Source organism: Zingiber officinale, chromosome 9A (genome assembly GCF_018446385.1).
Source record: "Zingiber officinale cultivar Zhangliang chromosome 9A, Zo_v1.1, whole genome shotgun sequence".
Lineage (NCBI taxonomy): Eukaryota > Viridiplantae > Streptophyta > Magnoliopsida > Zingiberales > Zingiberaceae > Zingiber > Zingiber officinale.
In genome coordinates this window covers 2,562,338-2,584,134 of record NC_056002.1, presented here as the reverse complement: position 1 = coordinate 2,584,134, position 21,797 = coordinate 2,562,338, and the positions used below count along the sequence as shown (strand labels likewise).

Sequence of the window (21,797 nt, the reverse complement as noted above, 5' to 3'; positions counted from 1 at the left end):
ACTGTGTGACTTTAGAATATTTGATAGAAATGACGTCATAATTCAAGGGAAGTGATCGAAGCTAGATATTCCTAGGATCTACCTAACTCTTTAAGACAAGTAGCAATGCTAGTGATGAATACTTATACAGAGATACATGAACATGCTGAGTGGTTTTTTCGTTTTTGCAGAGTAGTAGTGAGTCAGGTGGTGATCACTGTCCCAGCCATTTGGCAGCCAAGCCAAGGGACCACTGTGCTTGATTATTTTGTTGTTACTAATCCAATCATCTTTGCCCGCTATGATTGACGACCTGCCAAAAGGAGTATTTCTAGGGTTTGTTAATTGTTGGAGTGACCCCATGTAATAAATATGTATATTTGTGGGTTCCTGCCACCATAACTAGAATATCCTCTTAACATTTTACATTACTATTAATTTACAGTGTCTTATGAGATGACTGCCAACCCTACTCTGGCTTTAGCTCGGGGGCCAACGAAGTTGAGGAAGAGCTGCAATTGGATTTGCAATATAAATAACAAAGAGTGTTTCATCTTAATTAATATTATTCCAAACCCTAGCTGCAACCCTAATTGTGATGATCATGATCCTGTTGCAAATCCTGTGGAATGGTAAAGGTGGAGGAGGGGAGGAGGACGAGGAGGTGGGAGAGGGGGCCCACGAGCACTATAGCAAGCTGCCGCAAGCACAAAGTTGTTCCCATTATTCTTGGCATCAAGCCCTATAATTCTGTCTCCTCAAGCTTCAGAAAGTGTCCCCCCTCCTTAATCATGGCCGTTCACTGCGAGGTCAATGGCCTAAGAAAGTGCTCGCCTGACCACTGCGTTTTCTTTCTTTTTCTTTTCCTCTCCTCTCCTCTCCTCTTCTTTTCTTTTGAAGAAAGAGATGTAGGCGGTGAAAAGAGGGGCAGGGTGCTACTGGAGGTTGTGGATGACACCATGGCCACAAAAGCAGAGATGAGCCATGTGACTTCGCTGCTGCTCCTGCTCCTGCTGCATGAATTGTGTCCTCGCTTTTCTTTACTCGATGCGCTAGCTTCTCTTTACACTCGGCCTTTGGCTGCCTTCCGCGGCATGTTGGATTCAGTTCATTCCACTGTTCCAACGCCACAGAGTTTACACTCTCTGGCTCTGCTTCAGTAATTCGAATTACTCGCCACAAAGTTAATTTCTGAACTTCGACTCTTATGCTCTCTCTCGTTGTCGATAACTTGTGCGATACAATTTTTGTTTTTGCTTTTCTGGGTGGAATAATTAAGTCGATCTATGACTGAGTGCGAGTTGCGCGTGCATGCCGCTGCTCGTGCTGTTGTGCATGGACATTCTTTGCAGATGAAGAAGATAAGTTAAAAATATTGGATAAGTGATCCGGGACCATGCTAACTGTCGTATCTATCAATCATACTTGCACCATGCTTATATCCCGTTACGAAGGAGCTCCTTGTCATCCTTGTTTGGAAGGGCATCTAAATGCGTAGAGAGAGTCAAATAAAATTTCAGTGAAAAAACAAGAACAAAAAGAACGTGTCACTGTACTTGCCCCGTATCGATGGGCACAAACTCCAAATTTTTTTCAGTCTTAAAATTTGTGCGTCGGCCCAATGGCCTTTAGGATAAGTTGGGCCGAGTCTTAAAATAGAAGGCCGAGGGATGATCTGTTCCCGTTATCAACGATGGCCTAAATTTAGCGCAGGTCCGTTCCGTCTCCTTGGACGGTTACTTTTCTTAACGTCCTTTTCTTTCGAACCCTGCGGCCGTGGTTTCGCGTCGTTTCCCCAATCCCTCTCTTTGGTTAACCCTAAGCCCGATTGTTGCCGTCGGGAGATCGGAGGAGAGGTGCTGTTGGGTAGGATGACGAAGCTCTATGTGGAGGCGGTGCAGCCGGCGGATCTGAACAAGAACACGGAGTGGTTTATGTACCCCGGGGTTTGGACCACCTACATCCTCATCCTCTTCTTCTCCTGGCTTCTCGTGCTCTCCCTCTTCGGCTGTGCACCTGGGATGGCCTGGACGTTTGTCAATCTTGCCCATTTTGCTGTATGCTCTATCTTTCGCTCGTGATTATTTCGATTGTCTTTGAAGGTTTGGGTAGGATTATTGATCGATTGCTTTTGGCTGCGTCTCGTTTGGGAAGAAATATTGAGGTTTTGGATCTTGATGGGGAGGATTTTGGGGTTACCGTTAGGGGAAGCCATGGCCCATGGAAGATTTCGCGGTCCTATCGCTTCTGTGTCTTTTGTTTCGTACCCATCCGCAAATTATACAATTACTGTAGATGGTAGTTGAGCTTTTGTTATTTTACTTATTTGCATGTAACTAGTGATGTGTAAAGCAAAAGGATGATGTTTTGTAGGGGAAAAAAATTATGCATTAACATATTTCCCTAAACAATAATTCTGTGATCCAGACCAAATAACTCGGAGAAGCTTTCGTATTGATTACCTGACCTGGAATATGATGAAGTAATTACGTGAACTATACACTTGCCATCAAATAAATTAAGAGATGGATTGAGTGGTTGGGTTTTACGCTTGGAGAACCAATCTAGTTCTTAAGGCCATGAGTCAAGGTTTGTGTTAACTTAAGGTGAGAGTTGGACTGGGTTGGACAAATTGAAAGGTTTCTCTACCCAACGATTCTATCCAGATAAACCAAGGGTCTTAATTTTGAAGTTAAACTAAGGGGTACAGAATTAAGATTGTGATCCGTGAACAAATTGACCTTTGGACAAAGTGAAAGGGTGCACTCTCTAAGATGTGACTTGGACATTGAGAATCTAAAATGATAGAGCCACCCTAAGTTATATAGGGATTTACCTTCAATGGTCTTACTGAGCTTTGACTGAATTGAAAATATTTCATCTGGAGGATTGACCGAGGAAATCAAAGAGGCTGCCTAGAGTTGTAGCAAATTATGATAGGTACACAATTGTATTTTGTCTGGATCGAGGGTCTTCTGCACTTGGAGAGTTGATTCTAGTAGATCAAGGCACCTTAAAAGTCAGACAATCAACCTATGGATTGTAGCACCTAAAGTTTGAGACTTCAACTGGCCTTTGGTCAAACTGTTTCAACACCTAAAGAGTGATCCTAGCAGTTACCCAAATGGGACCAACACCAAACAATCATAGAAGGATAAACTTAGGCAGTGACCTAAGGAGTTTCAAAAAGAACTATAGTGTGCTAACCTTGATGTGATTTGGCATATCAAATGTGTTGGGGGCTAATGTATAGTACAATTCAATCACATGACCAATTATTTCAACACCCTTGGAGTAGCACTCACCTATTACAAAAAAGACATTTGGTCATGATCCAGTCCCATTGGCACGCATGCTTGCCCATTTGGCTAAGCACATCATAGGAGTATGTAGGCAAATAGGTCAATCTAGGTTGGCAAAGGTGTAACAAGACCTTTTCATATACAACAATCTCTATGCATGAACAAGCAAGACACTGATTTTCGCAAAAACCATGGCCATAACTTACAATCGTAAATCATTTGAAGAGGTGGAAACTACTTCTCGGCCATGGTAAAAGAGGGATGTGATGCAAAAGTAAGGTGAACATTATGTTTGAACACAGTTCCTTCCGCGCAAGTTTTTTCCATATTCTCTTCAGCATGGTCATTTACTTGAACATCACAGGTGATAGCTTGGTTTCCTACTCCAGTTATTTATTCCTTTCACAGTGACACCCTATTGACCGACAAACATCCAGATGGTGCATTTCATACTTTACTAAGAAGGATTGAGTTAGGCTCTGATTGCTCCTCAATGATTGGACGGCCATAATGATTGACCCTGAAGGAAATTTGCTTTATCTGTTATATAACCTATGTTTTTGTTTTTTGTTTTTATTATTTTCTGGATTTTTTCTGCATTTGCATTCATTTGTTTATTTTTAAAAGTAATTTAAAATGTTTGGCAAAAAAGTTCTTGGAGAAAATGGTTTGCTCTATATTATTTGGACATTAATCGTTGTTTGCAAATTGCACGTAGGTAGCATGGTAACTGAAGGTGGGATTTCTGAGCGTCTCGCCAATTTGGTTCTATAATCTATTGAGACATTATTTAGGTTTTCATTGCTTTTCTTATAAGTTATCTTTTCCATAAGCATTCAAAAATTGTATGTTTGGTCTGACATTTTGGACTGTTTGATCTGTTACTTAAGGGGATCTTCACAATTAGTATTTTTCTTATACACAATTCTACTATACCATTCTTGTCTCAAGCTGCATATCTTATATGTCATCTATCCCATTCAGTACATATACATAATTGTTTTTTGTTATGATTTCTCCTGTAACTTTGATTTTAATTTAATATGTTTATTGGATAACACTAAGGCAAACTGAGTGGTCACATGCAATATTCTATTATTTGATATTTGTCCAAGTAATTATGAATTTATAGACAATCAAGAACAGGATTTTAAGTGCTTGATGAGCAATTGTTACATACTATTCTATTGTTTCATCATTGTCCAAGTGATTACAAACCCATATTTGATAACTTGTTAACATGTTTCCGCACTTCAAAAGTTGCATGCTTTTTCATTACATAAGTTATAGATAGATAAAAAAATATATATTCTTATATGTTTCTTTTTCCAGATAACTTATCACTTTTTCCACTGGAAGAAGGGAACCCCCTTTTCAGATGACCAGGGCATTTACAACAGTTTGACTTGGTGGGAGCAGATGGATAATGGAAAACAGCTTACCCGGAATAGAAAATTCTTGGCTGTCGTCCCTGTGGTTCTGTAAGTATATCAAAATTACTTTCAGTATTAGTGAGCTTCTGTGACGAATGATGGTGAAAGCAATTTACAGTTGACTCATGTTAGACAGTTGTTAATCTCGATTCACAATTTCCAAATCCATAGTTGTAAGTGAATGCATTCCCAAGTCTTACTAATATGAAACACATCCTTCCCCTATCAAGATCTATGGATTCAATGATGGGGCACAAGGCTAGCCTTAATTTAAGAGGAGTCGGAAGATAATCTATGAGCATAAAGTTATTAAAGAAGTAAACAAAATTTCATTAGCTAGTTATATTGCTCTAACAAATTTCACTAGAGTAAAATAATCCAAATGATCGTTTGCAAATGAATATGGAACTTTGCTGTTTGCCTTTTGGCCTTTAACCTTCGTTGCAAAACAAAACCATTCATGTAAAAGTCCTTGTAATAACATGTTACTTGCAATTAATGCATGGATTTTGATTGGTTTAGCAACTATAATTTGGGACAATTTTTGCATCGGATGGGCCAACATTTTTCAATTAGCCAATTTGTCATGCGCCTTTATCTGCTAATTAATTTGTGACTGGTTGGCAATTTCCAGGTACTTAATAGCTTCACACACAACTGATTACCGGCATCCAATGCTTTTCCTCAACACCGTTGCCGTGACCGTACTGGTCGTCGCCAAATTGCCTAACATGCACAAAGTTCGTATTTTCGGTATCAACGCCGGCCATTGAGCAGCAGCAGCTCTTTGTCAAAAGATGGTGCCAGTCATACTGTATCCTAGTGGTTCTATGTTAGAAAGAAATCCCTGTACAAAATAAAATATATATAGAAACAAATCGTATGGTGATGTTTTCTGATACATGGGGGTCTGTAAAGAAGAGAAGCAGAGAGAGAAGATTGTCGATATCGTCTTGTTGTCTGCACGAATCAGTTTTTTCTTTCCTTCTTTATTTATCAACGTGAAGGTGATGCTTGATAAAATTAGTCTCGTTAATTATCTTTGGAGGCGATCGATCTGATCCTATAAAAATTTTCGTCTATTTGTGTTCCTTATCTGGAGGAATTTTTTTTATAAATATGTCATAATTGAAGAAGCGCGTGATGTTGTATCATAGAACCATAGCCTCGGGATTAGGTGATGTTTGATATAATGGTAAAAGATGAATATGCTCGCTCGAGCATTTCTATCAATCCATCTCAGGGCAACACATGATGTTTGATATAATTATAATTCCAATTAGTTTCATTGACTATCTCTAGAGTTGATCGATCTGGTCTCACAGAAGTTTTCCATCGGTCATCAGGGTAAATCAGGAAGCGCACGTGACTATCAACCTAGAAATCTAGCATCCTTTGGTTACGTCTTCCATTTGAAGAAAAATTTTTTACAAATATATCGTAATTAGAATTCGAATCACATATGTTTAAATGATAATTTGAATATCTTATCACGACATTATGACTCGCACCATGACCTCGGGGACCATGATGCTTGATATAATGGAATTAGAGTTCGAATCTTGGTAAAGTTGAGATAAATGTCTCTCTTATGTGTTAGTCATTATTCCAAAGGTTAATAGCTGTCAGTGATTTATCTCCTTCGTATTGATCCTGATATGAATTGACAAGGGCGTTGGGATAAATGTATTCGTCTTTTACCACTTGATATGATGGAATTGTGAATGATTGCTTCCTTATCTGATTTTAGTGCGCCAAATTAATTTGATGGGCAGGACAAACCGGTCTGAGTGCAGGCCGTGTGGAATGGACTAGCCGAACAGACTCGTAAACTGAGCTAGAGTGAACGTGCGGAACGGATTAGGAAGATTTGGTGAGCCAAATGATTGATTGAGCGAGTCAATCGGATTTGATAGGGCGAAACGAAAGCAGCAAATTCATCTCCGCTCCATCCCTTCCCCTCGGCTCTCATCGCTGCGTCACCTTGTTGAGATGCCGACGCCGCCTGAGAACCGCCAGAAGCTGGATCCAATGGATGCCAAATTGCGATTATTCCCGCAGAATTCGCACGAGATTCCCGGTTTTGCCCAAAAGAAGGGCTTCTACTCCGATCTCCATCGAAGCATCCTGAAGGTCGACCGTGTTGAGCGTGGCCGCGTCATCTGCTCCCTCACCGTCGATTCTGCTGTCGCAGTTGGAACCTCCCCTTCTCTGTCCTTTTTCCCCCCTTCTTTTGCTTCCTGCATAAGTAAATTTAGTTTCTTCCGTTGCCCTTGTAGAATAAATACAAGACATTGCACGGAGGGGCGGTCGCTTCAGTGGCAGAGATGGTGTCGCTTGCCTGTGCGAAGACGGTGGCTGGAGATAAGGACTTCTTCCTTGGGGAGTTGACAACTGCTTATCTCTCTTCGGCGAGCCTAAATGTAAGGAAAGGAGCTTGATTGGATTCCTTTTTCAGTATTTTTTTTATTATGTTATCTTTAGGAATTTGATCGCACTTGGTGTTCTTCTTCTGCAACTACAACTTCGAGTAAAAATTCTAGTGGATTGACATATTGAGTGTTTTCTTTCATTTAGCGACCCCAAAAAGTTGGGACAACCGCAACTTCGAGGATTATGATACGTTGGTTCGTTGGTCAAAAAGTGCAAGTTTTTAGTGTAAACTAACTAAAAATTGCCTGTTGGATTTCTTTGTGCTAATTGCTCCTGTACAAGAATTATAATTATTATTGTTAGAGGACAGTTCATCTTAATTGGGATATAGAATATGATTCAGAAGGAAACATCATTTTACATAATAAATACAATAAATGACAGACGCATTGCTAGTTATCTCATCCATAACCATCTTTCAGCAGCTATTTGGTTTAGTCACATTTTTGCATAGTTATTCTAACCCTTGTATTGCTTTTGGACCCTCATCTTTGCATACATATCTACACTTGCTTGTGTTACCTGTGTATCTGTTTAAGCTTTATTGGTTAGGCTCATTAGAAGTTACTTTGCATAGAAATGGATAATCAATTTTCTGCTAGAAATTCCAGGGTAGAATGGAATTAATAACCTTTGGTGCCCAATTCAGAGGTTTCCCAACACATGGATCACTAATCAAGCAAACACATGTTTATGCCTCTTATCTGCCATCTACTTTTGGAATATTTTCTTCTGGAAACAATAAAAGTTCTTGCAATGTTTCTACAATTTCTAGGCAGATCAACAAATTTGTTTCTACGATTTCTAGGCAGCTCATAACATAAACAGATATATTTTATCAATTTAGAGATGCTTGATTTGTGGAACCACCGTGCTTCTGAGAATGATCATCTTGTATTTGTTCTATTCTCTGTTAGCACAAATGGCTGCTATCATTCTTGTATCATCCTTGATTTCATATCCAAGGCCCTCTAATTGTCTTTACCCTATAGATGGCTGTTCTAATGTGTGTCTGTCTAATTCCTACTACTCAGCTGGTCATGGTCCTCAAATATACGACATTTCCTTCAAGAATCATTGAACTTTTTGCAACACCTTTGTCCACTTCACCATGTCATAATAACCACTGGAAGTTGTTGCATTAGGTTTTTAATGCATCCATTCAAGCAACAAAATTCCAGTGGTTGCAATTATAAGGCTTTTGTCAGTCCAATCATTGCTCATGTAGGATGAATTGCCTTCGATATCTCCACTGTATGACAGCAAACATCACTTAAATTTGAAGAGAGAAAGTCTGAGACCTTGTTTGGTATGTGAGTTTAAGATCATAAGAAAATTAGTATTTGAAACTAAAATTTTCCAGAAAGATTATTCTTGGGAAGCCCATTAAAATTCATGTCTGCTATTCATCCCTATGTGTTGATTTCTGAACAAAGCTAGGATCACTTCCATTTGTCAAAGAGGCCATGTAGATGATGATTTGAGATATAATTATTATAGTCCCTTTCTTATTTTCTAAGAATATGGTCATAGAAAAATTATAAATATCCTCTCCCACATGAGATTTATAATCCTACTTCAAATGAGATTTTAAATACCATCCAATAACATCAAACATAGTGGCCAAGCATATAATTCTTTTGATTCATTATAAATCTCTTATTATGCGAGAAAACTCCAGTACCTGCCTGCTGGATGAGCTTGAGAGCCTTTTAGAGAGTTTATTGAGTAATGGAAGCCAACGAACAGCAAGGGGACTTGTATAATTTCCAAACCTCTAGCCAATTTTACAATGAGAAGGATATGGCCCTACAACTAGGAATATTAACGTTAGGTCTATACTACTGCATCACCCTAATGGACTAGCTAAAATTGAGTGACTGCCTACCAGTCCAGACTATATGTGAAAAAGAGTATCTATTTTTATCAAGGTGATGGTGTTGTGCTACCCTTAACTCAAAATCTAGCTTACAAAAGTGTGTCAGTTAGAGGCTTGATATTAGATGACTTTCCACCTATTTGTTTTAGTTGATTGATTAACACCATGGAAAAGTTACTATAGGTATGCCATTAAGCTTATTGTATTTTTGAGCTCTTTCCATCATACTGTGAATAGCCTACTTGAATTGATGCAATAGCATCAGGCTCCCTCGACTGCCTCCTAAACTAACACATATGAAATGGAAATCATTGCCTGTGATGCTGTGTTCATGTTTGTATCATCTGAATGGAGCAGTATAGAGTCTGGGAAATATACCATCTGGCATAAATAATGTACTTTTGAATGAAAGGAAAATAAATTCAATAACCAGGTTTGTTTTTTTCTTTACTTTCTTTTTGCCTTAAACTGAAGGTCTCTTTGACCTCATCTCAATTATTTTATTGGAGCAGAATTATATGAGCCTGCCTATACCATAATGTCCAGAGTTGGTAAGCTTGGTCAATCCATTGCCTTTGTCTCAATTGAATATGTCTGAACTATCTGTAAGTTGCTTCACAAAGTCTCTAGCATGACCAATACAAATCCACCAAAATTTTGTCCTTGTGCTCTTGTGTCAGCATTTGACAATTCTGGATTAATATCTAAGGCATCCAACTATTCTTATGTTGGGGTACTTCATTGCTTTTAAGCAAGTTTCAGAAATTAGTATTAGTTTTAAGTAAAGGCTTAACACTGGTTTGTCATTAGGTCCCAATTTTTTATTTTGAAATTTCCCTTTCTTTCCATTGACCTTTTTGATGGTTCGCTTTATTTGTCTTTTCTAAAGTTGTTCAAATACGACCATCCTTTTGTTCCTGTGGGATTGTAGTTAACGCTCAGCATGTTTATGTTTTTTGCTTAACCACTACCATCTAAATGCTTCTTATTCTATCCCAATCCTTAAATGTTTCAATAAATCAGATAGTCAAACTCCATTTTTAAAGTAATGTACAGAACAGAGAACAAGAAAGTCAGAACACTATGCATATTCAAAATGACTGATTTGGTGAAAGTTTATACCATCACTCATATATGCCAACTAGTTTCCATGAGTTAGGCACACCTGTGAGCCCAAAAACAACAGGCTGAGAGATAAGGTCCTCTGGTTGGTATACCAAGACTATTTTCTAGCTTAGGCTTCATCATTTTAGTTCATATGATTTGGTCGATTCCTTTCACTGCTTCCCTCTTTTTTTTTTTGTATTTAATACATGACTTTTCACTAGCTTTGTCATCTTTTCTATGCTATTGTAATTGAATACTTATTATCAGTTACGAAGTCCTTTGTATTGTCTTGGAGTATGCAATGAATGAATCCTTGGCCTTCTATGCTTTGAAATGCGTTAGTTTAATTATGACATCAGGATTTATGTACGTTACTTTTAATATTAAAAAAAAATGCAAAATTGATTTCCCTAACACATGCTGGCTGCCATTTCCAGGAAGTCATTACAGTTGACGCATTCATACTAAGGCAGGGGAGAAGCGTGGTTGTAACATCAGTAAATTTCAGTACAAAGACAACCGGGAAACTTCTATATACATCTCGTTCTACCTTTTACATTATGCCAGTGGCCAGTCTGTAAACCCCTATTTTACAAACCAACATTTTAAGAAACATGGTATATACATTATATAACATTAAGTACATTGTTCGTGATTACAGGTATTGTTCTTCTATAACATAAGTTCCGTTACAGTGCTAATTCTTTACTTTGCAATAGTTGCTGCCTCCAATTACTATTGTTATTTTTTTTATATAAGATACATTTAATCCACTCATTTCCTCTTCCTGAGCATATACTATATTCTTTATGTAAGAACTCATGTCCTCTATTCTTTGCTCATGCTTTGATCATTTGCCAACTTGCTAAATCAAACTTTTATTACTTATTGTTCTTTTCACATTACAAAATGGTGATAGAAAGGTATCTTATTATATTTGCTATTTCCTTTCATAAATCAACGTTTAATACCCAAGTCAATTCATTTTCATTAGTTTGATTTGTTTGAATAAATTGTGTGGGGTCTTGGAGCAGCTTGTTAAAATCGACTTTGCCTCCACCGGAGCGGCATGCTGTGAAGAATTGTCTCTGAATGGTGGAGTCAAACATTTGAAGATATACTTGATTCAGCGTGGAGTGCCATGGAAGTTTCAGCAGCAGCATCATATGAAATCAGAACTCATGTCCTTATCTTCAAGCAAGACAGCGGATCTGACGTCTGGACAGAAAATTCCAATGGTAATTTACCAAAACTCATTCTTGATTTTGTAGTTTAACAATCCTTTTTAATTCGCTTTACTCTAGAATATTTCCATCTTATAAAAGTTCAAGCAAAAAAAAAAAAACAGATTGAATTTCATATAGAAATGTGTATTTGGATTGGCATTAAAAAAGGGAAGTGTTTATTTCTTAAGTTTACGAAGTTATTCTTTTTTCTTCCGTGTTCCCGACGAACACAAAATGATTTTACGCGACGTCTTTGTTCTCCCCCCTTCATTTTTAACTATTTAATTACTCAAGATTTCGTTTGTCGTGATTTAATCTTTTATGCCACTTGTTCACTGTATGAAATGCGTAACAGCTAAATTATCAATATGAAAAAAAATCTCTCCATGCGAAGGGACAAAAGGAGTTGGTCGGTGCCTTTTTTATGCTTCGTTGTCTTCACTTTCGGTGTTCTTCAATGCTTTTATGGAACAAAGTTAAATTAACTTGAGTGTCTTACAAAGGGTAATATTTTGATGGTTGGTAAAAAAAATTTCATGAATCAAAGAATTAGTCAGGATATTTGGATTTAAAAAAATAATTTTTTAAAAATAATTTGAATAAGTTATATATTAACTGAACGTAATCCTAAAACTACTAGAAAATAATTTTAAATGTTCAATGTTCAGATATGCAAAAAAAAAAAAAAAAAAATCCTTTCATTGACTTATTTTAAACCAAGCAACCACTGAATCAGCTAGTTAGATCTTTTTTTGGTTAGAGATGGATATTTTGAAGGTCAATTTTTTAGGCATGATGAAGAAGACATAGCTTCCTGCACCATTCGATTGAAATAAAATCTGAGCAAACTGTCAAAGGCACGACGCCGTCAAGTCAAATCTGGAACGTCTAACAAAGAAAATGTGATCGCAGACGTTGAAAACGCTACTCATGGATCGCGGATCGTTCTGACATCGACATGCTTCTTTCCCCTCAATATTTCGAATCTAGTAACTTATTTATTATTAAATATTTATTATTTATTTCCTTTTTCCAGTTACAAGTGTCACAGTCGAAGCCTCTGCGATTGGCACCTACTCGGATGGCTGGCTGACTGGCTGCTGACACCCTTCCCACTGTCATCGTTGGTAAACATACGGCGGACAAGTTTGACTTTTAATAAGGTTCCCATTCAACCCAACACGAAGGGGCATTCTCGTCATTATACTTCTCCGCCCCTCACCTGCCTTTGTTTTTTCGTATATATTACGGACTTGCCACCACTTTCCGACATTCTGCGTCTTTATCCTGAAATCCACCTTTCGATTTTCCGCGATACGGATCTCGATCCATTTCTACCTGCCCAGAGTTGCGATATTTTTTTTTTGAGATTTGGATATTCTTCTCTGCCTTTGGGAGATCGGATTGGGTGGTGGGATTGAGACTGGGGTTTACGGATTTCGGTGCTGCTGCCTATGGGCGCCGGTGCATCCATCGTCAAGGATCTGGAGGGGGAGCTTGAGGCAGGCCTCGGGGACCTGCCGGAGAGCTGCGTGGCGGAGGTGCTGCTCCACCTCCACGCTCCGGAGATCTGCGGCGCTGCGCGGCTGAGTCGGACGTTCCGGGCGGCTGCTTCGGCGGACTTTGTGTGGGAGGCGAAGCTCCCCGAGAACTACGCCTATCTTTTGGAGCTGGCCCGCGCTGAGAGATCGAGCTGCGAAAAGGATCGCCTTTGCTTGAAGGAGGTGTATTTTTGGTTGTGCCGGCCGAATCCCCTGGAAGGGGGCAACAAGGTGAGAAATTCTGGTGTGTGGAATTTGGGATTTAGATCAAAATGGACGCTGTTTCTTGTTTATCAAGTAAAAGTGTGAAAAATGGCCGTATAATTCTTATTATTTGACCAACTTTTTTTTTTCTTTGAAATTTAGATATTCTGGCTGGAGAAGAACCGGGGTGGGATTTGCATGTCGATTTCGTCTAAAGGACTGCTAATTACAGGGATCGATGATCGGAGGTACTGGAATTATGTCTCGACTGACGAGTCCAGGTATCTCATCTCATCATTTTTAAACAAAGTGATTTATCTGTTACCATCAAATTCATTGATCATATATGTACTCTTTCTCGGATATGCAGGAAGTTAGTTTTCTGCTTCTCTTCTTTCTTAATATGCAATTTATTAGCTGTTTGATTCTTTGTAGTCTACCTTCAGCCTCGCTTATGATAAATTAATTATTGAATGCAAAAAGGTTAACAATCCCAAACTATCTAAGAGTTCATCTGATCCAGTATGTGCATAGAGGTGGATATTTAACCAGTGTTGTTGATGACTTTGTTTCCTCATCTCTACATTTTTGTAATTTTTCCTAGTTTTTGCAGAAATCTAGCATTCTCACATACTGTAGAGATGGTTACATAGGACTTTGGCTATGCTCCATTCTTCAAGTGCAGCGTATGATTCATCACAGCACTTGTGAGGACCCTTTATAATATTTCTCTATCTTTATTGTTTTCTTCAAAATATTAGCCCCTAGTGGATTCTTTCACATAGGAAGACTACTGTCTCTAAACCATCATCATTGATATTTCTTGTTCTTCAGCCACAGGTTTTAGGCAGAAAGATCAAACGCTGCTTTATTTAGTATTTACGTAAAACAAATAAAATGAGACAGAAATTTGCAAGGCGATGAGGAAAAGGGTCAAGCTTGCTGTTTGTTTGATTATCTTTAAATTTTTCTTTATTAACAAGAGCTGTGAATCCTTGCTAAACTTAAAAGTTTTTAACAGCTTTCTGAACCTTTCTTTATTTTCTCTGTTTCAGTCTATCCTCTTTTTGTATATCAAGCTTTGTGCTTCTATTTCTTGAGTAATCATCCACAGAAACAATATAAAAGGTAAAAAAAAAAAGAGGTAAAAGCAAGAAGTGCTATTAGGATAACTCTGCATTTATTGTTATTTCAAACATTTTTCCTCTCACATGCAATCAGGCAAGATCCCCTTGGATTAGTGGAGAACTGAACACAAATTCTGGAATGATAATTTGAGAGGAAATGTTGATGCCCTTAAAGTTATGGCAATCTACACTAGCTGTAGAGCTAGTACATTTAATTAGTCACATGTATTTTCTTTCTTTTCAGTTTCTTTTAGGTTTCTGAAGTCTATCCTTCTTTACAGTTTGGTTCGTTGGCATGTGGATTTAGAGTAGAATTAGTTTTGTAACAGGTAAGTTAACTGAAACCAGCTAAGCAAAATGTGAAAAATTATTCTATAATGTGTTTTTAATTGGGATCACAAGCTATTAAATGTGAATATATGTTTAATAGATATAACTTGGTCTACATAGTGTTATGTTGTATGTTTCACCTTCTTACTTGGCCCAAGCATGAAATTTTATTTAAGTTCTATTATTTGAGCTTATTCAATTGAAAGATGATCAATATTGAAGAATTACATCTCTCTTGTAAAACTCAACCTAATAAATTAGAAAAATTATCAAAGCAAATTGAGATATAAAACAATCTAAATTAAACTCCTACAAAAACTATTCTATCTTCTTAGTTAAAACTTACCAAACTAGTTAGCACTCTAGAGTTAAAATAATCACCAACTTAAAATAATTCCTAAAATAACTTATTCTCCAAAAGAGAAGAGCTTACCAAAATAACTCACAGAAATCTTTACGTTTTTTAAAATATTAGTTTCCTTATTTGCATTACACGCAAATCAACCTTCATCCAATAACTTGCTATAGAGGCCTATTATTGGGTATCATGGCAATCTACACAATTCCGAGAAATTTATCTCAACTTTATAAGAATTTCTGAAAAAAGGTTTAGACCAACTTCGCCGAAACCAACTCCAAAACTTTGATTGAATTAGATCTTGCTGTTTGTCAATTCATCTCTAAGATGGTCTTATTATAAACTCAGCAAAATTAAAGATAAAAGTGACTCAGCTTCAATCTGTAAGAAAGTCTACAGAACTAAAATGATTGATCCAAATCCTATTTTATTAAGACAAATTTTCTGAAGAACTTAAATCAAGATTATCCAATCCAACCAAGCTGATAAGATTTGAAAATGGTCTCACTTGAATAAAATGCAAAACTTGACAGTGCCCAAGACTAACTCTTACCATTCTTTGACTGCTCTTTCCATTCTGAATAATGTTAATGAATATGTAGGATTTGTTGGAAATCAATTCCAAATGTAGGCAATTTTTAGAATAACATTGTTCTATAGGAATAATTTCCTCTGCATTTTTTCCCTGAAACAACCATGTCCTAATCTGCATGGCAAATTATTGATAGATAACCAAATTAATTATGAAATGTTCCAATGAAAAGACAAAACTCATCTCTGATGTTTACCTTGCAGATTCCACGAAGTAGCTTATCTTCAACAAACATGGTGGTTTGAGGTTGATGGTGAAGTTGATTTCTGCTTCCCCGCAGGCACTTACAGCCTATTTTTCAGGCTTCATCTTGGCCGACCTGCTAAGAAATTTGGCCGCCGGATCTGCTGCTCCGATCATGTTCATGGATGGGACATAAAACCAGTGCAATTTCAGCTATCCACTTTGGACGGTCAGAATGCTACTTCTCATTGTTATTTAGACGAACCCGGGAGATGGATTCTGTACCATGCTGGAGATTTTGTTGCAGAAAACTCTAATGTGTCAACCAAGCTCAAATTCTCAATGACACAAATCGATTGCACGCACACAAAAGGTGGGATCTGCATCGACTCTGTGTTGATTTATCCCAAAGGTTTTGCCCACGAAAAGATCTTTACATGCTACTCATGACAACGTAGTGGACTGGGAGATAGGAATTTGGCATCCTTTCCCTGTAGGCTGCAAGCAATGTAGATAAGGTTATCTGTACCATTTTGACTCGGAAAATAGAGTCGTCAGGCTTTGATGAAGTTAAAAGGATTGATGTTAACTTAGAACGAAGAGAGAAACGATGGGGAGGTTCAGCTCAGTCATAATAGAACAGGAAGTACAATACGTTTAATGTGATCCAGTTCTGAAATAGTGCTTTGATGCCACCAAATTAGTGAGTGTTATGTGGTATTTTACTTTAATTCTTTTTATCGTCAACTTGAACGGGAGCTGAGAAGATTCAAATTGTCTCCTTTTTTCCTAAACATTTCTTAGATGGTACATGTCTCTAAACTTCTCAAATATAGATTAAGTCCTTGACAAAATTCTTTTCAAGATGATAAATAAAATGTCTTTTAACCTCAACTTACAAAGAGTAGAAGGAAATATAGATTAATCATTCTTCTACCGTCTTTTTTTAATGAAGTGCAGCTTAAGGTTTATTTGTGTATGTGTTTTTTTTTATTTAAACTGAATTAATTTTGATGCAATTTAACTAGAGATTTTGTATTAAAGAATCAAATCTATAGTTGTTAATATCAGTCCAACTCAGACGATCTATATCAATGTTAGGGCATCTGCAATGGGTTTATAATTTATGCTATACACTTCTAATTATAAATCGCATCCCTTAGGTGGGGTTTATAATTTTTTCAGTAAATCAGATTTTGGGATCGGTTTATATATTTTTTTTAAGAGTGAGGTCATGAAAAAAGATAAATGAAATTAATTAATCAACTACTTGGTGAAAAATAATAAAAAATAAAATAGAAATGATAAACTTAACTAGCTTCGAGTGATCGATTATGTTTTACGAAATTTTTTCATCGGTCATTAAAATAAATCGGGAAGTACTCTAACGAACGATTAAGAAGCCTAACATTTACATCGTTGATTGCCCATCTCATTTGAAAGAAAATAGTGAAAAGTAATAAAGATATTATTTTAAAAAGAAGTGAGGTTATTAATTGATATTATATATAGTAAATAAAATTAATTAATATCATATATAGTAAATAAAATTATAAATAAAGATAAGAAAAAAATAAGAAAATTATAATAGTGGGTCATAAAAAGTCACTGGAGAGATTTATAATAACGGAAAGATGTATTTAAAAGAGTAAAATTTTAATTTTTGGTATGATAATGATATAACATAGTATAAACTTCCTTTTAAAGGTTTATGACTGTTAATGTCCTTACAAACGGAGTCTGGGACACTAATTTTCTAATGGTGGATATCTCTAATCAATAGTTATTTTTTATTATATTATTATTTTAATAATTAGAAGATGAATAACTTATTATTTGTTAGTTAATTTATAATTGATAAATGATTCAGTGGGTTAATTAATTATTTAATAATTTCTAATTATATATGGTTTATTTTGTACAATAGCGCGTACAAACCATTTTATAAATTTATAATTTTTATTTTTAAAATATAATAATCTTAAACTGTTATGAATCGTGTTGAATCGTTAATCGAATCATGAATCGACAATTTCATATTATGAATCGTAATTATCTTAGACAGTTAAAGTTAAGGATCAATCTGTTAGAACTTTCGAACCGACGATTTCAAAACGTCAATTTGGAATCGGAATAGGAATACAAACTATTTTTCAAAGATTTTTTATATATAAAAAATACTTTTTCATAAATAAAATTAGGCCAAACATTGGTATTTATTTATTTTACACTTTGAAATAGGAAAGTACATATAAAAGAAAAAAATAAAAGGACAGAAAAAAGACAATTACTTCTTTATTATTGATTGATAATTATTAGAATCAAACTCATCTATTTATACATATTATTAAGATAATATATAAAAAAGTATAATGATAAATATGAAAATATATTATCATAAATATGATAACATATTATCATGAATATATTATATATTATCATAAATATGATAATAATAAATATAGAAATAATAATAAATATAGTTTGGATTGTAATCTAAATATGTTAAATCATAAATCAATTCCTAAATTTTCTGGACTACTATTTTAAGAAGAGATATTAGATATTTTGTTTTAAAATAAAGTTGATGACAAATTTATATTGGATCGTGATCGTTGATAATGAAGATGAAAGCGGAGTAAAAGAGATAAAAGAGAATTAACAGAATTGACTGGATTAAATAATTAAATCAAATCAAATTAGTATTTGAATTATTCTAATAATTCTATTAAAATTATTAAAATAATTATCAGATTATTTATTAATTGGTCGATTGACCAAATCCTTTTTAAACATTATATATTGTATTATGATAAATATCAATCAATAATAAATTGTATCCCTCTCCTATTATTTTGTGATTTCTTCCTATTCTTCTTTTTACTTACATGATATCAAAATCATCTCTTTTTATGTTCCCTCTTCCCTCAACTTCTTGAGATTGAGATGGAGATCTAATAAACGACGAACTTTTTTTTTATTTTTTTTATACCGGGTTCGAAGGTAGTGATGGACCCCGAGGATGACATGCATGACGCCAATGACCTAGAGTCGGTGGACGACGATTTCTATAGCGGGGACACCGCGATGGGCAACGATGAAGGCGTCGATTTCGTCGACAACGAGTCGGATGACTCCGAGGACATCACCTACCACCGCCAGCAGCAAAATTATACTATTTTAAGTGAAGCTGATATAAGACTGCGCCAAGAAGAAGACATTAGCAGGGTTTCAACTGTGCTTTCGATATCCAGATCAGCCGCATGCATTCTTCTACGCCATTATCAATGGAGCGTTAGTCGAGTAAACGAAGAATGGTTTGCAGACGAAGAACATGTTCGAAAGGTCGTTGGTCTGTCGGAGAAGCTAGTCGAAGTGCAGAATCCTAGAGAGCTTACTTGTGGAATTTGTTTCGAAAACTATCCTCACGACAGGATGACCTCTGCTATTTGTGGCCATGCTTTTTGTGGCACTTGCTGGAGAGGTTACGTTGGCACATCAATAAGCGATGGCCCTGGATGCTTAAAGCTGAGGTGTCCGGATCCATCGTGCGGTGCTGCTGTTGGTCAAGACATGATCGATCTATTGGCTAGTCATGAAGATAAAGAGAAGTACTCTCGCTATCTTCTTAGATCTTATATTGAAGATAATAGAAAGACAAAATGGTGCCCTGCTCCTGGTTGTGAATTTGCAATCGAGTATGTAATTGGCAGTGGAATCTATGATATTTGCTGCAATTGCTCGTATGGCTTCTGTTGGAATTGCACCGAGGAGGCTCATCGGCCAGTTGATTGTGATACGGTGGCAAAATGGATACTGAAAAACAGTGATGAATCTGAGAATATGAACTGGATATTGGCAAATTCAAAACCTTGTCCGAAGTGCAAACGCCCAATTGAGAAAAATCAAGGATGCATGCATATTACATGTACACCTCCTTGTAAATTCGAGTTTTGCTGGCTATGTCTTGGGCCATGGTCAGAACATGGGGAAAGGACTGGTGGCTTTAACGCCTGTAATCGCTATGAAGCTGCAAAGCAGGAAGGAGCGTATGATGAATCTGAAAGAAGAAGAAAAATGGCTAAAATTTCTCTGGAAAGATATACTCATTACTATTTGAACGATGGGCAACTAATCAGTCATCAAGGCAAAAGGCACTTTCAGATTTACAGAGCATGCAAAATGAAAAGCTTGAGAAACTGAGTGTCCGACAAAGCCAACCTGAGTCACATCTCAAGTTCATGATAGAAGCCTGGTTACAGATTGTGGAATGTAGGCGAGTGTTGAAATGGACATATGCGTATGGTTATTACCTACCTGAGCACGAACATGCCAAGAGACAGTTCTTTGAATATTTGCAAGGTGAGGCCGAGTCTGGATTGGAACGTCTTCATCAATGCGCTGAGAAGGAGCTCCAGGTATACCTTGATGCAGAAACTCCTATGAAAGATTTCGATGATTTCCGCACCAAGTTAGCTGGTTTGACGAGTGTGACCCGCAACTACTTTGAAAACCTAGTCCGAGCCCTGGAGACTGGTTTAAAGGATGTAGGCTCTTCTAATAGCCAAGCTACCTGTAGTAAAACTACAAGTTCGAAGAGTTTGGGCACAAAGGGAAAGGGTGGCAAGTCTAAAGCAACAGGAAACAATTCCAGATTAGCTGGTGGTCCCAGCCACAGTTTGGATGAGAGCAACCTCTGGTCCTGCGATCACTGCACCTATGCCAACCCTAAATCTGCCAAGGCATGCCAGATGTGCGAGCATCAGAGGTAGAAGATTGAGAGCATTAACTTATGAGCATTGTCCATCAAATATATAAAATATTATAATAAAATAATAAGGTTTAATTGATGAATAGTTTTAATGAAATTTTCTGAAAATTTTTCGGAATTCGTTTGATGAATTTAAGGGGATGAATCACTAGGCTAAGAGGAAGTCTGTTTGGATATCCCAATTAAAGTGTGAGTTCATATATCTAATTAACCTATATTTTATACTAAAAACCTAATTTTCCTAATCGATTCACCCCGATCCCCTTTTCCCTTCTTCGGCCGACTCACGCCGCCCTCTCCCCGTGATTTTTTCCCTATCACGCGACGCCAACCCGTGCTGCTCTGATTGCCGATTGCCGGCTACTGGACGATGACGCCGATGACAAGGAGGGTCGGACATTTCAGGCGCACGACCACTGGCGTGGGACGCAGCCGCGACAGGCGCGATGACCAGCCCCTCCCATCTTGTGATTTCACGGGCGTAGATCCATCACCGCCTTTGTGTGGGGCTAGAGCAGCGACGTCGATGTCGATGACACGTCTCTCGATTCCCATCGTTCGATCTTACCAGCATCGGTCGATTCTTTTCGCCATGCCCTAGCAGCTGAGATTCCCCTTCCGATCCAACGCCATTTACCTTGTGTACTGGACAGACACCGCGAATCACCGCCACTTTTGCGATCACCACTGGATTACAATTCAAATATAATAAATCATTAATAATTAAAATTAATTTCTAAATGTCCTAAACTCCTATTTTTAACGTCATTACATTACCTGTCTCTCTTTAATTTATTTATTTTTCCACTTCCTGCCTGTCTGTTTTGTCAGCATGCATTAGGCCAAAATATGATTCTATTCAGGTTGCGAGGATCACGGGTTACAGACTTAATAGTCGGAGACTCAGATAAAATGCAGGACAAATAACAACTAATTCGAATTAAGAGCGTTCGAATTAATTGGTATAATTTTCATGATGGTTCCAACGGTGGCGTGTGAGTTGGAATGACAAACGACCACAAAAAATTAAACAACTAAACAATACTTAAAAGGCAACAGGATAATGTTAGTTTATACATGATGAGACGTTTGGACCGGTAAACAGTGCGAGATTGAATAAATTAAAGAAGGAATATTATTTTTAAAAAATTATCAATCACAATTTACCACAATTGAATAAAGTCGACTTATCCAGCGCGCGTGCGTGGAACCCGTCTGATGCCATATCTGAAATTGCAGAAGCAAAATGATTCAAGCATGGTGTAGTAGAATCCCTCTGGAAAGAAACTAAGAAAGAAAGAAGCAGATATACGGCAGAGCTTCTTCGAATGG

General features: G+C 37.0%; 3 protein-coding genes and 1 pseudogene across 3 annotated transcripts; all 4 read left to right on the top strand.

The window, feature by feature from the left end:
* Positions 1–1,702: 1,702 nt before the first annotated feature.
* Positions 1,703–5,706, top strand: LOC122020765 (ORM1-like protein 2). Its single transcript, XM_042578787.1, has 3 exons — positions 1,703–2,036; positions 4,614–4,762; positions 5,349–5,706. The coding sequence occupies exons 1-3, from the start codon at positions 1,851–1,853 to the stop codon at positions 5,485–5,487; spliced, it is 474 nt and encodes a 157-aa protein (XP_042434721.1). The 5' UTR covers positions 1,703–1,850; the 3' UTR covers positions 5,488–5,706.
* Positions 5,707–6,596: 890 nt separating this feature from the next.
* LOC122019725 (acyl-coenzyme A thioesterase 13) lies at positions 6,597–10,791 on the top strand. Its single transcript, XM_042577218.1, has 3 exons — positions 6,597–6,907; positions 6,994–7,137; positions 10,571–10,791. Exons 1-3 carry the CDS (start codon positions 6,707–6,709, stop codon positions 10,712–10,714), a joined length of 489 nt encoding a protein of 162 aa, XP_042433152.1. The 5' UTR covers positions 6,597–6,706; the 3' UTR covers positions 10,715–10,791.
* Positions 10,792–12,442: 1,651 nt separating this feature from the next.
* LOC122019724 (F-box protein PP2-A13-like) lies at positions 12,443–16,441 on the top strand. The gene is made up of 3 exons (XM_042577217.1): positions 12,443–13,131; positions 13,267–13,385; positions 15,715–16,441. The coding sequence occupies exons 1-3, from the start codon at positions 12,814–12,816 to the stop codon at positions 16,142–16,144; spliced, it is 867 nt and encodes a 288-aa protein (XP_042433151.1). The 5' UTR covers positions 12,443–12,813; the 3' UTR covers positions 16,145–16,441.
* Positions 16,442–18,703: 2,262 nt separating this feature from the next.
* On the top strand, positions 18,704–21,152 carry LOC122020441 (annotated as a pseudogene).
* Positions 21,153–21,797: the final 645 nt, after the last annotated feature.

What these genes read in the sequence shown, in the direction of transcription:
- LOC122019724 (XM_042577217.1), top strand. Translation starts at nt 12,814, where the DNA reads ATGGGCGCCGGTGCATCCATCGTCAAGGATCTGGAGGGGGAGCTTGAG. An exon ending in CCCTGGAAGGGGGCAACAAG is followed by an intron (nt 13,132 to 13,266) that starts GTGAGAAATTCT and finishes TTTGAAATTTAG; the next exon opens with ATATTCTGGCTGGAGAAGAA. An exon ending in GTCTCGACTGACGAGTCCAG is followed by an intron (nt 13,386 to 15,714) that starts GTATCTCATCTC and finishes TTTACCTTGCAG; the next exon opens with ATTCCACGAAGTAGCTTATC.
- LOC122019725 (XM_042577218.1), top strand. Translation starts at nt 6,707, where the DNA reads ATGCCGACGCCGCCTGAGAACCGCCAGAAGCTGGATCCAATGGATGCC. An exon ending in CCGTCGATTCTGCTGTCGCA is followed by an intron (nt 6,908 to 6,993) that starts GTTGGAACCTCC and finishes TTGCCCTTGTAG; the next exon opens with AATAAATACAAGACATTGCA. An exon ending in TCTCTTCGGCGAGCCTAAAT is followed by an intron (nt 7,138 to 10,570) that starts GTAAGGAAAGGA and finishes TGCCATTTCCAG; the next exon opens with GAAGTCATTACAGTTGACGC.
- LOC122020765 (XM_042578787.1), top strand. Translation starts at nt 1,851, where the DNA reads ATGACGAAGCTCTATGTGGAGGCGGTGCAGCCGGCGGATCTGAACAAG. An exon ending in TCAATCTTGCCCATTTTGCT is followed by an intron (nt 2,037 to 4,613) that starts GTATGCTCTATC and finishes TTCTTTTTCCAG; the next exon opens with ATAACTTATCACTTTTTCCA. An exon ending in GCTGTCGTCCCTGTGGTTCT is followed by an intron (nt 4,763 to 5,348) that starts GTAAGTATATCA and finishes GGCAATTTCCAG; the next exon opens with GTACTTAATAGCTTCACACA.